This window comes from Dendropsophus ebraccatus, chromosome 2 (assembly GCF_027789765.1).
Source record: "Dendropsophus ebraccatus isolate aDenEbr1 chromosome 2, aDenEbr1.pat, whole genome shotgun sequence".
Classification (NCBI taxonomy): Eukaryota; Metazoa; Chordata; class Amphibia; order Anura; family Hylidae; genus Dendropsophus; species Dendropsophus ebraccatus.
Window position 1 is genome coordinate 172,211,191 of NC_091455.1, and position 18,326 is coordinate 172,229,516.

At 40.9% G+C, this 18,326-nt stretch overlaps 1 protein-coding gene across 6 annotated transcripts in view; it reads right to left on the reverse strand.

Moving 5' to 3' along the window:
• The window catches only part of CREB5 (cAMP responsive element binding protein 5), a 382,280-nt gene that overhangs the window by 28,553 nt on the left and 335,401 nt on the right, over positions 1-18,326 (reverse strand). For all 6 annotated transcript variants that reach the window (XM_069958734.1, XM_069958736.1, XM_069958733.1 and 3 more), the window contains one exon: positions 7,017-7,340. In XM_069958734.1, coding sequence (XP_069814835.1) covers positions 7,017-7,340 — 324 coding nt within the window. The remainder of the gene's footprint in view (positions 1-7,016; positions 7,341-18,326) is intronic.

The following is an 18,326-nucleotide window of genomic DNA, read 5'->3' on the forward strand; positions in this document are numbered from 1 at the left end:
CATAGGATTTAATGGGCCCTAAAATTGTCCTTGGTCACGGATCTGCGACCATGGACAATTTTTTACGGGACGTGTGAATAAGGTCTAACATGTATGACTTAGACCTCAGGTGTCCCTGGTTTTTGGCCTTTTCACAGCCTAACACAAAAGACCGATGTCTGCTCGAAGTAATGGTGCATGACATAAAGACCCATAAACAAGGCCACATACTTGTACAATAACTTTTTGTGATATACCTAGGTAACCTATATTGTAGCCAGGGACATACTTTCCATTAGCCACAGGGAGATTTAAAGCAGAACTCTGGGGAAATGTAAAAATACCCATCAGGCAGGGGTGTAGGGGAACATAATAAAGAAACTATGCTTACCCATCCCCGTGCCCCTGCAGGGCAGAGTCACTGCTCATGGACCCCCACCATCCTCCTGTAGCTCCTGTCCTGTAACATCCCATCCTGGATCAGATATGCCTGCTTAGCCAGTCAGTAACTGGGGCGGGGCACCGCTGCAGTCGCTGATTGGCTAAGCAGGTATTTCCTGTAAGGATGTGACAATGCAGGAAGCCAGGAGACCGGCAGCTGTCAGTGAGCTGGTGATGCTGTGCTGCAGGGGCTTGGGTAAGCATAGCTACTTTATTGTGTTTTGCCACCCCCTGCCTTCCCAGGATTTTTACATTTCCCTGGAGTTCCCCTTTAAGAAAGGGTCTCTGATTATGCAGTTGGATGGTGGTGCTATGCGTTGGGTGTAAGCTACCTGGCATCCTGGATAGCCCTAATAAAGAGAACAGAGAAAAGACTGGAAGTTACAATCGTGTACATTCAAGGTACATTCATTACACTTTTCTGCTAGTAAACTAGTAAAAATGTAAAAACCTCCTAATATATAGGTATATGTTCCCCAAAGGAATGCTTTTAATACATTCTCCTGCCTGGAAGGGCATTATGTTTTGTTTACCTGCCTGCAGATACGATATAACATTTCACAACTGCTATAGATACTAAATCACAAATCATGTTGTAGTGTTAACCTCTTATCACACATCTTAAGTTCTGGCAAGAGTTCAAAGGCACAGCCACTGCCTTCTAAATTATTTCTGACATGCAGCCTCTGGTAAGGAAAGGATTTGTAATAGGGCTTTTACATTGACTAGAATCCCATTGATCAAAGTGCCATTACACAATATTCACACTGCTCATAATTTAAGGAGCCGAAACCTGTAAAACTAAGTGCCGCCTTTGGAAGTCAGACAAGGTGCATGCTGCTAGATGGCATGAGTGGCTTGGAGATTTATAGTCACTGGGGATCATGTGATCACTGCAGCATGCAAGTCACAATATAACTGTAATAATGAAAATAAAATAGTATTATTAATAGGTAATAGAATGTTGAGTAATTGTGATACACTAAAATGTAAATTTTAAGGTTATTAGGGCTTATTCCCGTGTTCCGTGCAACTCACCGTATATATGGACAGTGTGCAGCGGAACTTCCGGCATCATGTATCTTTATGATGCTGGGAACTCTGAAGCTGTTTAAATCTTTGCGGTACTTTTACTTGGTAAAAAGATGAGAAAACCCGGAGATGTTTTTAGTTCAAGGGTTTATCTGGAGAGCAGAATAAGGTCCTACCTTTTCTACTCTCCAGCATTCCACTTGCTGCTTCTGACTGTCTTTGCTGATAACTTCTGCAGTCAAGAGAGGGATGGGAGCATGTTGCCGGCGTTGCACTCATACAATGCCCAATAGCTGCCTGATGTTGCCGTGAAATTGGTAACATTGGGCAGCTATTTATCATTGCCCGCAACATGCTCCCACCCCCACTCATCTGTGGATGTCGTCAGCAGAGATGGTCAGAGGGAGGAAAGATGCAGTGCTGGAGAGCAGGACCTTTTTTTGCTCTCTGGATAACTCCTTTAAACAGAATGTTCATGTTCATTGGACAATCAATATTTTTTGGAAGCTAAGCTGTTTTCAGGGAAAACTAGGCATTACACTATTCTTCTTGAAAAAGAGTGGACAGTCTGTGTAAGGGTCCTTTTATAGGGGCTGATTATTAATAATGACTTTTTGTAGAAAAGCTCTCAGAATAACCATACATTAAAATGGCCGACAACCATTCATTAAAGTGATATTGTCACCCCCTTTCCGTTTAAGGAGTTCTCATCACCATTGTAATGGCTGCAGAGTGGGTGGAACCTAGATGGCAATTATGTCATAGATGGGTGGAGCCTACAGCACAGAAGTGGGGCGGAGATGTGGGGCACCAGGGTCGTTAAGCCCCACCCCTACGGCACCGTCCACCAACAATAACATGCATTTTAGAGGGAGACAACACTAATAAATGTATTGCAATACACAGAGGAGTTTAACCAAATAAAATATTGCCATTAAATTAAACTAATTAAGAAAAATGGAGTTATAATAAATTGGTCCCAGGTAACGCTGCCTCTCATCACCCTCCACGACTGTTTTCTTTTCTCTCCGTTAAGTACATGTCTGTAGGACAGCCTGTTTATGCAAAAACTGCACCTGTAAAGGCCGTTCTGATTTTTATCTTTTTCGTAATGAGCTCTGCAAATGAATAGGCTCAAAGAGCAAATTTTAACTTTTCAGCATGGCTGTCACATAAAAGACAGTCTGTTAATTTGTACGCAGAGTATAGCACAACATATTCGAGACTCGGGAGCTCTGTAATTTATGTGTCTGCAGCCTTGTTTGTAACACATCTGCTGTCTGACTAGAATTTCAGCCAAAAAAGTTTTCCTTCTTAATGTATTTACTACACAGATGAGCATTTATGAGGTTGATTTAAACACCTCTTCTTAGCACATATATAGCAGGCTGCACCACCAGACAAGTGTACACTAGACACCAGGGGCTAGCAGCATCTGAAAGCAGTCTTGTGTTTTCCTTCATTGGTTACTCAAAGGAAAATACAGCAATTTGAGGCATAATTGCTGTCTCCTGACGTCAAAAAGGGCAATTATTCATCAAGCATGTTTTTGGTTTGGGACAATTGTGTTTCCCTTTAGAAAGATGGCACATGTATTTCGGAGCTAGCTGTTTAACATGGCCTTCAGTCAAGCACCTGCAAAGATGAGGCAATTCGCTAGCTTGTCAATAATTTCAGAATATGTCTTTTTTATAAGTCTAGATGTGAGGACACTGCCGTGATCATATAGTGCGCAAAAAATAAAAAAAAGCTTAGTACTAAGGTCGTCTTTGCACCTAGAAGGAAGAGGGGATCATAGTAGTCACATAAAAAAACCTTTGGACATTTCTTAGAGTCAAAGATTTGATTAGTAAAGTTCTTGGTGTTTAGACCCCTTCCTATTATTAGATTGAGCCAAGAGAAGAGCTCGGCTAAATGCTTCATTTCCCAGCCCACTGAGATCTTTATCTTGCGGTAGTCTCAGGTGGATGGTCTCCTGCAGCGCTAAACTGCGATCACCGCTAGCTGGGAGGATAAACGCTGAGTGCCCCCCCCCCCCCCCCCCCCCCCAGCTCTGCCTAATGATTAAAGCGTTACTTTTATTTACAGTAAATTTTAACATGTCAGTAGACATGTCAAAAGTTACTGATCACACCAGGTCTGAGGCCCACTGTGATCCTGAGATACAGATACAGCCTTAGGCTTTGATCACACGCCGTCAATAAGACGCCCGTTTTTTTTTTAAACGTGTGTAAAAATAGCCATAGACTGTAATGAACCAAACAAATCGGTTTAATTGAAAGCAGGGAGGGAGCACTCCCTCATAGCTGGATCTCAGAATTGCAATGAATCTTAGGAGTTAGACCAGTTATATGTGGCATGTCTGATGCCATGTTAAAACTTATGCCAAAATGACAGTAATGCAGTAAAGTGCTGCATTATATATTGCTGTAAGTAGTTTTTATTGCAATGTTTGCTGAAGATTTTTAACCAAACACAAGAATAGATCCACAAAAGACAAATCTTTCCTTTATATATTTTGATTTCATTACTGGCTTTGGCTAAAAAAACTGTCATATAAACTGCAGCAACTACAGTGGTGCCTTGGATTACGAGCATAATTGGTTCTGGGACTGTGCTTGTAATCCAAATCCACTCTTAAACCAAAGCACATTTTCCCATAAGAAATCATAGAAATGCAGATAATTTGTTCCACACCCCAAAAATAATGATTTATTATTCTGAACAACATGTAAAACAGATAAAACAAACATTCAGAAACAGCAGAATATGTGATATTATAAGTTACTGTATAGTATAACAATCAGCATGTGATGTATAATATATAGTAACTGCATAACCCTGATATCACAGCAGCAGTTTGTAGATACAGGGTGGAACTGCAGATCCCCATAATGCAGTAGCGTAGTACAACGGACTAGAATAGAGAAGCAGGAAAGCTGTCAGAGGTCACATGACAGCAATGGGGAAGGGGTGTTTGTTCAGCATGGGAATATGTGGGCACAGTATAGCAGCACTCTCTGTCCGAGGAGACAGGGGTTACAGCTATGAAGAGATTACCTCCACAGTCCTGTCCCCGGATGCAAGCCCAAGCCTGAAGTGGATCTGCTATGATTTGGAAGGTGAGGGAGACTTCCTGGGTCAGAGTACAGCGAAGACTACGAAACGCGCGTCGGGGTGGTGGCGTCCCGGAGGAATTACACTAAAGATACGTGACAGGTATTTATGCTGTATCTCTAAGACTGTTGGGGTCAGTGCACTTTATAGGCAAGGCGTAATGAGATATATGACGGGATGTATCAATATTATTGACAACCTAGCACTAGCACTTTAACTATCTGCCTATTTTATGCTACGGTTTACTGGTCAGGGATGCGGCATGTGCAATTATAGTTCAGTATAACATTATACCTCCTCCGGGATACCCACTGTTTTTTAATGTTGGTTTTTCTCTGTTTTAATATGAATTGTTTTTAATATTATATTTTATAAAGATTGATTTTTTTGGGCTACGTATTTTCAGCATTTTTTCTTTAAAGGTTATTGTCTGTAGAGCTGTAGTAGCAGTACGACTAGATGCACAAATATCTAGATAGGCATTTGCCATATTATACTAATTATTAATTGATGCATGAGGACAAAAGAGTGGGCAAAGAGTACAGCGCTGTAGACCCTGCTATACAGACCATGCCCCTGCCTAACTCACGCTCCCACCCAGTACAGGGAGCTCTTAAACCAAAGCAATGCTCTTAAACCAAGTCACAATTTTGGAAAACTGTGAGCTCTTAAACCAAAACGCTCTTAAACCAAGTTACTCTTAAACCAAGGTACCACTGTATATATGAGAAAATGTGCTGCAGGCCACAACTTGGTGCATATGATATGTTGGGTTTTTTTCCCCACAAGAAAATGTAACACTTAAAGGTAAACTCCATCCCAAACCATAATCTAAGCTTGTTTGTTATAGGTTTTTATTACATGATACGGTTCAGGGAAGATAGCTATGGTGAGTGCAATACCTTATCCAGACTTGTGCTGTTTGGGGGCAGCTTCCTCCGCCGGTGGTGCTGGCTGGGTTTTAGTGTGACATTTTTGGGTCTGGTCCTGTGGCATGGGGATTACAGGGCCGTTCCATGGCCTCCCTTCCCTGACTGTGCACGCCTGCGGGGGTGGTGGTCGCTGACTGGCACAGTGTGGACTTAGTGTAGGGACCCATGTGTATCAGATACCTGCACGCGGTACATGGGGCAGTGTGGCTTGATCAATTCACATACAGAATTCTGATGTTTTTTATGCAGCCGAGAGGTACTAGTATCAGCCATAGGTGTGAGGTGCAGCACTCTTTTTCTTCCCTGAACCGTTTTTTATTACATGAATTGGGCAGCACATCCTGCAGCACATCCTGTCACATCCTGTCTGCATCCTGTCTGCAGCACATCCTGTCTACATCCTGTCTGCAGCACATCCTGACTCACTCTCTGAAGCTGCGGAAAATTCTCACTTCCTGGTCCACTCTGTCTCCACTGCTCCATCCTCCCCTCCCTTCTAAGACAGAAGTCACATGATTTTTGTCTCTTCTGTTGCCAGGCAAGCTGTAACACCTCATCTGTAACCCCTGACACCACACAGTGATCACCTGGCCAAGGATGGGGAAACAATAGCCTCTCCTGAGTGATATAGAGTGAGTGATATGATTTAGATAAATAAAGTGTTAACTGTACAAAGCAGATCAAGCCAGTGGTGGGCAGATACCACAAGACAGGGGCAGGTACCCGAAAGTCGGTTCTGAAGTGCAATGCATACTGGGAGATGAAGTTTCCCAGTCGGATACCATGATGTAAAACTGGGATGATTTTTATTCTGGGGCTAAGAGCAGCATAGACAAGTGGGAAAGGTATTTAACAATCGGTGGGGAATATATGCTTTTTGTGAATTTTATTATATATGGGATGGTCGGAGTTCCCCTTTAAAGCATGATGTCAATTTTGTAAATAAAAAAAAACTAAAATTTTGCACATTTTTGCAAAGTTGATTAGAACCCCCTAATAAACGTTACACTGGTAAATATATACCATGTGTATAACAGAATTAAAGGGGTTATCCAGGATTAATAAAAAAAACAAGCTTCTTCCTAGAAACAACATAACAATTGCCCTCAGTTTGTGAGCCACAAAACACACTGCTCGCAGCACTAGAATTCCACTAATTTCTATTCCCAATGCATGTTAGTATCCGAATAGACTACAACTTGGGGAAGCAGCCTGTGTCACATATCACACCGCTGCAGGTGTGGCACCATGAGCATAGTAAGCAGGGATATACATCAATTATATTAAAGTTATATTACCTCCCCTGTACTTATGGCACAATATGTTGTACACATAGATTCTTTTTGTCTGGCAATGTGTTACCAGCAGTATCTGATGTTATTACACTCATCCTCTCTAGTATCTTCATTGCAGTTTCTTACTTGAATATATCCATCTTCATATGACATTGAGGTCACATATCAAAGATAAGTGCTTTCAATTATCAACATAATCGGGAAGTTCATGGACACTGACCTGTGCTTGTCCGCCACTGTGCAGGGGTGGATGCGGTGACGTCTGGTGGTGTGATTGATGTGGGTGCAGATGTGAATGGGAGTGATGGTGGGGATGTCCTTGGTGATGAGGTTGAGAATGAGGATGATGTGCTGGCTGCTGGTGCTGCTGATGAGGGTATGGGTGATGCTGCGTCAGATTCTGATGCTGATGAGGATGAGAGTGCATATGATGATGGGGAGTCTGTTCCTGTCGGGAGTTCATCATTTCCATCATGTGTCCCATTGAATTCATATTTCCATTGGATATAGTTCCAGGGTGATGGGATAAAGCTGCTTTTAATCTCTAAAGAGAGAAAATAACAGTAATGATTAATTATATCAAGAACATTATGTTCTAAACATTTCTCAAGGTTAATTCAGGTTCATACACCCTGCCCATAATACTTGTTATTTGAGAATATTTAAAAAGAGAAATCTAATTAAAACTATAAACTCACTAGTTATTGTTAGCGGGGCTTGAAGACATTGTTAGAGGGGCTTGAAGAAGTTGGGAAAAGACCTGCCGGTGTAGTCACATCTGGTTCCTTCCATTGGGTTAAAGAATAACTACAACTTGCTACACCACAGTCTATAACATAGATATAATACGCACCAATGTTCTTTAAATTGAAATTAACATGTAATCCCAATGACCGAAACACGAAAAGGTTTTGCAATTTTTTTTAATTTAAAATTTATCTTTATTTTTTCATTATTAATAAATACATATAAGAAAAAATTAAAAAAATATATATTTTTTATTGATTTGTAATCAAAACAAACTTAGTTACAAAAAAGTAAATAATGTAAATAAATATATAAACATAACATAAAATCACATAGTAGGGGGAAAAAAAGCTTATGTGACGAGACGGAGTATAAGGTTACATATTTACAAAAAATATACCCATTACTATCCTTGCAAATCCATTTTATTCAATCAATTTGCGGTGCCTGTAATTTCTCTTATGCACTGGCAGCTCAACCAATTCAATCAAGAGATTTATTACTCAATGCTAAAATCTAGTGGAGGAGTTAAAGCAATCTATCCACGCTAAACTGTAGAGCCCCGTAATGAGACGACTACTGTACTCGCATTCTAAACAGTCTGTGTTTATAAAATGCAACCTGAATGTGAACCGGGGGTCTGGAAAATCCTAATCTGTAAAGTGACTGATTGCTGATCTCTCAACGTGCTCCATATGTTCAATATTATGTTAAAATAATGACCTAAAATTACATTGATACACTCTGCCAAAACATTAGAGCCCTGTATTGCTTCTCGTAGGCTCATTATAGAGAGTAGATATTCTCCTCCATGATATAAAATTACATTACCTACCAATGTTGAAGACCACCATACCTGACATTACTTGCAAGGCTTGTATGTCAGCTGATATTTGTGTAAATAATACTTCATGAGATTTTTATATACAAATTAAGTTAAAATTTAGTTTACCTAAAGGTTCATCAAATCTTACTGTAAGACAAGGACGGGATTATGTTATGTCGACATTGCCAGGCAGACATTAAAAAAAAAAAAAGAAGAAAGGGATACATAAGGGATGAAATTTTGGGTAGCACCAGTTATACATTTAAGAATGTGGATAAGACCGGAGACTGGATTCACATTTAGAACGTTCATTTTTTAATTTTTTTTTTAAAGCGCGGTTCACCAAAGAAATAGAAAAATTCCAGCATTTCCGGGAAAGGATTCTTTATTGAGGCTTCACAATAAAAACCAAATTCCACATGCTATATAAAGGATGCATTTTTGATCAGATGATCTTAATCAGTTATATGTCATGTGGATTTAGTTTTTTTAATTGTGAAGCTTTAATGAAGACTTTTCCCAAAAGTGCTGGATTTTTTTTTACTCTCTGGTGAAACTTGACTCCTGATCAAAACTTTTTAACAATTCTTTGTGACATATCTAAGTTTTTTTTTCTTTTTTGCAAATAAAAAGGACACTATACTTTACTATGGACTGAAGGACTACATTTGCAGAGGAGTATAGCATCCAGTGCGGCTATAGGCTATGTTCACACAACGTTTTCTCAGCTCCGTTTAAAATTACGTCCGTTATTTTGAGACTTCATTTAGCAGCCTTGCCTCCCCTTGTGCAATGACGGGTGTTGCTTAGAGATGAGCGAACCAGGCTCGGGTTCGAGTCCATCCGAACCCGAACGATCGGCATTTGATTAGCTGGGGCTCCTGAACTTGGATAAAGCTCTAAGGTTGTTTTCCACATAGCCTTAGGGCTTTATCCAACTTCAGCAGCCACCGCTAATCAAATGCCGAAAGTTCGGGTTCGGATGGACTCGAGCATGCTCCAGGTTCGCTCATCTCTAGTGTTGGTACATTATTCTAGTTTGGGATTACTAATTTCCCTTTGGATGTGGCTTAATTGAAAAGTCCATTGAATTTAATAGCAAAAACTGTGTGTGAACTACTAATAAAAAAGTCCTCTGCAAAAAACGTCCAAAAATAATAATCATGTTCATTATTTTGACGCCCTGCGCAAAAACGTCCGCTATTCAATACACTGTGTGCATTGGACTTCTGTCTTCCCATTGACTTCAGTGCATTGCCATTGCAGTCAGTGAAGTGTTGGATTTTTTTTAAATTCCAAAATCGGCCGCCTTTTCAATATTTTTGATGTTGTGTGAACATAGCCATACTGTGATATACATTACCATGCCATTGTTCAGGCTTGATAACCAGCTACTCATCAGATAGAATGAAAGCCTAAGCATAAGCAATGATCAGCAGGTAATTCCACTATAGGGACCTATACAGTCCTGAAACCTGAAATCATATCTGTTAATCCATAAAAAGGTACAAGAATCTATTCAAGTTCTATTGAATATTTCCTACTTGTCAAGAGAAGCAGCACTTGTGTATACCCAGCTTTCCCACAATCCAGCTTTCCCTTAACTGGTTTATATGAGAAATTTATGGAGAACCTTTTTCAGTCTGTAGAGAAAATTCAACCAAGGATTCCAACTGGCCATTCAAAGTCTTAAAATATTAATGTAAGAAAAGAAAAGACACTTGTATTTATAGTAGGTGAAAATATATGATGTGCCATTACACAGAATGTGTACAGCAAGAAATAAAAACTGTGTCCCATCCTGGAGCTAATATAGGACTTCAAATAATTTAAATAATGTATGTGTAATCTAATTTGTTTTACTCTTTTTTTTAAAGGAGCCCATCAACACTTTCATGCTGCCTGAACCATGGTGCATCAGAGCAGTCCACAGTGGCTTCTCTGTATCCACCAGCCATGATTCATATATTTCTAGGTTTTTGGGTATAGAAAGAGATCTATCAATCAAGAATTATTGTGTGGGCAGAAACCACCAAGAACTTTGGGCTCAGGCAGCATGAAAGTGACAGGTTCCCTTTAAGCAAAATAGTGACTTGACCAAAAGGCAAAAAAAGAAAGAATCTTTCCTTTATATTTTCCTTCTCCTGACATCCCCTTCTAGGTTATGGTTAAAAAACATCAACAATTGGCTATGGATGGATTCTGAGTCATGACTGGTATGACAGATCTATTTTTGCGCAGATCCCTATAAATCCTGAATGAATCCACAGACTTACTAGACATATCATAGGATCATTCGGGTTTGTGGGTTTTTTTGTTGACAAGATGAACTCTGTAGATGGCAATGGAATATACTGGAACTCCTGATGGAAATATTTCATATCTGCTGAGAAGCCCACCTCTAGAATCAATATACCCTGGCATATTACCAACACTCACTTAATGCTTTTTCCTGTAAAAAAGAATTAAAAAAAAAAAAAAAAAAAGTTTTTGTCTTCTACTTTTTTTTTTAAGCAATTAACTTTTTAATAGGGTTCCATAATTGAAAAGGACGCAAAGAATTTTTTTATTTGATCTTGTTACATGCTCTTGTATTCTTTTGAGTTACTGCCAGCTTTTGCGGTGCTTGAAGTTGTAGAAATATAAATTGTTCCAATTTTTAATTGTTTTTACAGAAATATAGTTTGGATCAAAAAACTCCAACTTGTGTGCCAACCTGAGGACTTGTAAAAGCAATTAAAACAGTTTTTTATGACACGTATCAAATGTCATCTTGAATCATTTAAACACTGAGTCGTATGTAATAGCTGGTAACTGCAAAACCATTTATTTCTGATTGGGTTGGTGTATATTCTATAAGCTGTACAGAGTTGAACAGTTGATTTGTATCAGAGTTTTCCTAATATTCTATCAACAATTTGTCAAAAATAGAAAATGCACACCATGAACCAAGTTGCTGATGCTGTAAGAGATGTGCCACTAACCTGTAGAGCTGTTAAAATCCTTAAGGTTACAAACCCACTTGGCGGGTCTGCAGCGAGTCTCCATGCTGCGTTTTTGCAGCGAGACTCGCTGCAGATCCTGGCCCTATACTTTTAATAGCAGACAAACACGCAGCAGGGATGTACATCCCTGCTGCGAGTTTGTCTGCAGCCCACCCCATTAACCCCCCGGCCGCCGGAGCTGATACTTCACCTGATCCCGGCTCCGGCAGTTCCCGATGTCTTCAGCAAGCCGGAGCGGGGACCAGGTGAAGTATATGCTCCAGCCAGCCGCCCGCAGCCCCGGCCGCCCGATCGCACGCCCCCCCCGCAGCCCCGGTCACCCGATCGCCCCCCCGCAGCCCCGGCCGCCCGATCGCCCCCCCCCCCCCGCAGCACCGATCGCACGCCCCCCCCGCAGCACCGATCCCACGCCCCCCTGATCGAGCGGCCGGGGCTGCAGGGGGGCGTGTAAGCGATCGTTGCTGCGGGGGGGCGTGCGATCGGTGCTGCGGGGGGGTGATCGGGCGGCCGGGGCTGCGGGGCGGCGATCGGGCGGCCGGGGCTGCGGGGGGGCGATCGGGCGGCCGGGGCTGCGGGCGGCTGGCTGGAGCATATACTTCACCTGGTCCCCGCTCCGGCTTGCTGAAGACATCGGGAACCGCCGGAGCCGGGATCAGGTGAAGTATCAGCTCCGGCGGCCAGGGGGTTAATGGGGAGGGCTGCAGACAAACTCGCAGCAGGGATGTACATCCCTGCTGCGTGTTTGTCTGCCATTAAAAGCATAGGGCCGGGATCTGCAGCGAGTCTCGCTGCAAAAACGCAGCATGGAGACTCGCTGCAGACCCGCCAAGTGGGTTTGTAACCTAAAACTCAGGCAGCATGATGGTGGTGTAACTATAAATATATACACTCACCGTCCACTTTATTAGGTACACCTGTCCAACTGCACGTTACCACTTAATTTCTAACCAGCCAATCACATGGCGGCAACTCAGTGCATTTAGGCATGTAGACATGGTCAAGACCTCATGCAGTTCAAACCGAGCATCAGTATGGGGAAGAAAGGTGATTTGAGTGCCTTTGACTGTGGCATGGTTGTTGGTGCCAGAAGGGCTGGTCTGAGTATTTCAGAAACTGCTGATCTACTGGGATTTTCACGCACAACCATCTCTAGGGTTTACAGAGAATGGTCTGAAAAAGAAAAAACATCCAGTGAGCGGCAGTTCTGTGGGCGGAAATGCCTTGTTGATGCCAGAGGTTAGAGGAGAATGGGCAGACTGGTTCGAGCTGATAGAAAGGCAACAGGGACTCAAATAGCCAACCGTTACAACCAAGGTAGGCAGAAGAGCATCTCTGAACGCACAGTACGTCGAACTTTGAGGCAGATGGGCTACAGCAGCAGAAGACCACACCGGGTGCCACTCCTTTCAGATAAGAACAGGAAACTGAGGCTACAATTTGCACAAGCTCATCGAAATTGGACAGTAGAAGATTGGAAAAACGTTGCCTGGTCTGATGAGTCTCGATTTCTGCTTGAACATGACAATGAGTTCACTGTACTCGAATGGCCTCCACAGTCACCAGATCTCAATCCAATAGAGCATCTTTGGGATGTGGTGGAACGGGAGATTCGCATCATGGATGTGCAGCCGACAAATCTGCGGCAACTGTGTGATGCCATCATGTCAATATGGACCAAAATCTCTGAGGAATGCTTCCAGCACCTTGTTGAATCTATGCCACAAAGAATTGAGGCAGTTCTGAAGGCAAAAGGGGGTCCAACCCGTTACTAGCATGGTGTACCTAATAAAGTGGCTGGTGAGTGTATATCCTTCCCTACTATACACTACTGATGTACATTATTCAATGAATGATTTGTTCTACGTTAAAATGTGAAAATGTGAATTGTAATACTGAGTTTGCGGCTGAGTTGTAACACCACACACAACCTGAGGACAGGGTTGGCACTGTTTTTGCTAGAAAGTTTCTGTAGCTCTTTCTAATCCTGGATAACCTCTTTAAGGGGCAGAGTTAAATTTTTTAGTCTGGGTTCACAGTATAATATAGACTGATTTGGTCTAACCACAGGTTTTATTATCAAAATTGCATCCCTATTATGTAGCTTGAACCCAGCCTTATATTGGAGATTTTATTATTCTATGAACACTTAGGGGGAGATTTATCACACTGGTGTAAAGTAGAATTGATTCCACCTTTCATTTTTCAGAGACTCTGTGAGGAATAAAAGGAATTCCGCCTGGAATTCCGGGATACAGCCTATTACCTAATATTAATTCTAGGGGGGTACCCGGGCTGTCTCCTCCTTCCCCACGGACCGGGAAGGCATCGGAAATCAAATGCGGAAGGTTCGACAAGGTTCGAGTTCTATAGAACCTAAGATTTTCCGATGTTCGATTATCTCTATTAGTAAAAACATGGAGACAAAAACGAATTACGAATGCAAATATGTATGTAACACAGCTTTATGGTTACTGACACGTATCTCCCATCCATTGCAGCTGCCCTAAAGGCCACACACCCTGCTGCACCATCTGCACAGATAATACAGAAATAAGGTTTGTACCTCCACTATGAGTCTATAAATACATAGCTACAACATACTAAACACATTGGAGAAGATATACTGCAAATGCACTAGAATTCTGGCATAACTCACGCCCAAAACTTACATGACCTGTGCATCCTTTACTATGAGGTACATGGTCTTAGGAACAGGGAGTGAGGCTTTGGTAAATTCCCATGCAGGATAAGTCAACCAAGAGTTGGTCTAAACATGGACAGTCTAAGGCCTCATTCACACAGCTGTAAAATCTGTCTGCAATTATGAACAGACTACGGACGCGTTCATTTGAATTGCCCCGTTCACACTCCTGTACGTGCTATGGGGCCGTGATCTCTGCCTCAAAAAATAAATAAAAATGACTGGTCCTAGTATGGACCCACAATTGCCAGATCACCATTCACTAATGAATTGCACATCCGTAGTACTGTCCGCAGCTACGGGCTGCCCTATGGACATGTAAATGTAGCCTAGGGGTGCAACAGATTTATCAAACAGCTTGATACATTGAGATTAGACTCTATCCAAACCCAAGTATGTGGCATTTGATTAGCGGTGCCTGAAGAAGTGGATGCAGCCCTGAGACTCTCTAGAGCTGCATCCAACTTTTTCAGCCACCGGTATTCAAATGCTGCACACTCAGGTTTGGACGAACCCGAACATGCTCGAGTTGTGCTCATCTCTAATTTCTGCCACATTTTTACACTGCATAGACTAAGAAGCCAGTTTTAGTATATCTGGGCCAACACATTATACTTTTCTTGTACAGACTTACAATTTATTAAAGTGGAAGTACTGTATCAGCAGGTTAAACGAATCTAACCTGCTGATACCCCTTTATCGTGCACAGGGCACCAAGGAGGAAGGTATGTGTCTTATCTTCCTCCTCTGCACCGTTTCCCTGCTGTTAGCAGTGTAATACTCTGGAGGAGCACCGATCCGGCCTGTCCGCTTCTTGATTATCAGTAAAAGGGGAGGGCCGATGGGAGCAGAGCAGTGCTCCTAACAGTGCTCCGCACCGAGGATTACACTGCTAATGGCACAGGAACAGTAAAGAGGAGGAAGGTAACAGACATCCTTTGCACAATGGGGGCTTATTAAAGGGGAACTATCAGCAGGTTACACAAATCCAGCCTGCTGATAGTTCCCCTGTAATAAAGCAAGAAAACAAATGTAAAAGCTGTAAACCGAGAGAGCACGCAAAATAGCTCCTCCATAAGCAATGGCTGATGTATCAGTCCTAAAATAAAACATGACCCTTATAGACGGTGGTCTCAGCTATTCATTACAGCAATAAAAACACATCTTTAAGAATGGACCATGGAGCATCTCAAATGTTACAAAAAAGAATGCAATATAATAACTATTATTATACACAGTACTAAAAATCTATCCAGCAATTGTCTAAGATTCCAAAATGTAAGTTGAGATAGGAATGTCTTCCTTTTTTTTTTTTTTTTTACTGATTTGTTTCCTTTAAAACGATAACATTTCTGCACTACAAAACTGCAATCAATTTCCTGGGGTGATATTTATACCCGTCCTGTACAAATGTTAATAGAATCCAGCATGTTTTCAGCTTTTTTATGAAAAATTCCAAAAATCATGTTTCCAAATATTTTTAGATTCTCTTGTAAAATAAATGATAAAACCAGATAAATGAAGTGTTAAGTTGTTTGTACTAGAATTAGGTGGGGGACCCTGAGGTAATGACAATGGCAGAATATGTGCAATAAGCATTCCTGTCAATATGTATTACAATCAGGCATACCAAGAAGGACATAAAAAAACCTGATGTGCAGCTGGTTTAAGTCAAAGATTGGTGATTTGAATTAGGTCTGTGTAGCCGAGAAACTCCCCACACTCTCTCCCTAGTGGAAGGGTGGTCCAGCTGCCTTGGAAATAAATTGCATTAAAAAAATTTCTTTTTACCTCTCCCAGTCCCCATAGTGTTACATTTACTCAGCTGCGATCGAAGCTAGGCAAAAGCGCAGAAATACTTTAGTGACAAACTATAGGGTATTGAATATGGATTTATATTCTTCTGTAAAGTTTAGACGTGAAAATGAGAAAAAATTAATACTAATAGCAATTCTTTGATTTATTTAAAATGTCAATTTTAAATATAATAAATTTAGTTACTAAATATATTTTAAGCTGTTTCCTTGAAAAAGCACAAAAACTGAATTCAGGCTTTAACAGTCGTGTAACGCAGAGAAGCTGCACTAACAGGTACCAATAAGCTATAATGGGGCTGGATCATTCATGGTACTGCATGCTGGGCTATTTCTTTTCTGTTAAATGTGATGGAATCTGTGATTATAAGATCATTTATTTGAATTGGATTTTATTTTCTTATATTCTAAACATGAAAAATGCTATGTACAATAAAATAATACAATAGGAAATCATTAGGTCTCTGCTCAACCTCTAAAGGTAGATGTACATAAAGGGGGACATGTACTGTATTAGGACTGGCTTTTTTAGAGCCAGTCTTAAAAAATATCCCGGCAGTCCAGGTGCTTGCAGGACTTATATTGAGGTGCAATGCCTCTACATGAATTCCATGCACAACGAAGCACCTCTATGCACACACAATGAACTAATGGTGTATATTTCACCAGGGAAAAATGTTAAATGTGGTGCATGCAGAGGCCGTGCCTCCTCTGTGTGTGTCCGCACCCTCTTTACACCCCCTTCTGTTACAAATTGAGAGAAATGGGATGTAAATACAATATTCGCAAAAAAGCATTTGCCAATATATTTATTTGCATCTGGGCCTTCTGTGCCACAAAATGGCATCTATACCATGTCCTAAATGTTTTTAGATCTGCATTTTATATTGGAGAACTCCGTCCACAACTAAAAATCTGATGCAGACAGGAGGTGTGTGTGTGTGTGATAAAGAATGTATACTTAATCGTCCTTATGCCCGGTAGGGCCGCATTACAGATCTTTGCCTCCCGTCAGCCTTCTCTAGCTCTAGTTTCCCCTCCTGCGATGTCACGACCTGAGCTCGGGCACGCAAGCTGCACTGATTGGCTTAGCGACCACCTTTTCCCTGGTCGAGACATAGCAGGAGCCAGGAGAAAATGAGGTCTAGCAGCTGTTAGAGAGCTAATGATAGTGTGCTGTGGGGGCACGGGAACAGGTAAGTATAGATTCTTTATTATGTCCCCACCCCCTGCCTAGATTTTAAGTTGTGGCCGGAGTTCTCCTTTTAAAAAGGTAATTTTTTTAATGCAAAAAAAAAAGCTAAAACTTCCCAGCATTTTTTCCTGCCATTTGATCAGGTTTTGTAGCCCCTTTTTATCTGTTTTCTGCTACAGCAAATCATATAATGCAATTTTCCAGCCAGCCATTTTTGGTTTCCAAAAACCCTCCAAAAATAATCCAAAAAAAAAGGACATTGCTATAAAATTATGGTCGTAAAATTTAAATGAATGTGAATAACCAGATGTTTTTCCATTAAGTAGAAGTCAATAATCAGAAAGTGGCCAAATTAAAGCTAAAAAGTGACAACCGATACTGTGTATGAAAACAGGCTGAGCAGTAAGAAACCAAACCATAGCGCTCATTGCAGCCTATGGGGCCTTAATTTTGTCTCTATTCTGTTAATCCCCTTTGGAATTCAGTGGCACCATATAGCAGCGCATACTATGGAGCCATAGGCACTTAATATTTTGTAACATACAGGTAATACCACATATCAATATAATAGGTTATAATGAATTTTAAATCCACAAGCCTCTTCTAAAAAAAAAAAAAAAATTTAAAAATTCAGTAATCTTTAAAAAAAAAGTTCTATTCCATGTTTAAGACCCTAGTAAAGATATAAAAGTGTTCACAAATTCATAGTTTTCTGTCGGAGGAGTAAATGATGTCCATTATCACATATCTATACCTGAAGCCATCCTTACTATGGCAGAGCTTCTGCAAATTAAATACATTTACAAAATCGTTATTGCTTTTTCTTTTTTCGGTGAGATCAATTGCTTTCTCTGTTTATAACTCACAAAACCCATCAAGGATAAAGTAAATTGTTTGAATTTAGCGCACCAGCAAGGGAATTGACCTTATTTGTTTTAATTGTAAAAATCTGTTCTATTTAAGTGAAGAAAAAAAAAAAAACATGCCGTGATGCCGAGAGTAAATGTGCTTTGGTTTATTTCAACTCACACTGGGACTATATGAAAAAGTGATAGATTACATTTTTTATGTCTGCTTTCTTGGCTCATAATGTGTGTAATTTGTAGGTCTGATTCTGAAAAAATGCAATAAAATCCTGAAAAAAAAAGATGTTAGAGTTACTTGTATTGCACTGAATTGGCAAGAATTAAATGTAATGTGTTCCGTGCTTCGATAACATTAGAACAGAAGAGAAAAATAATG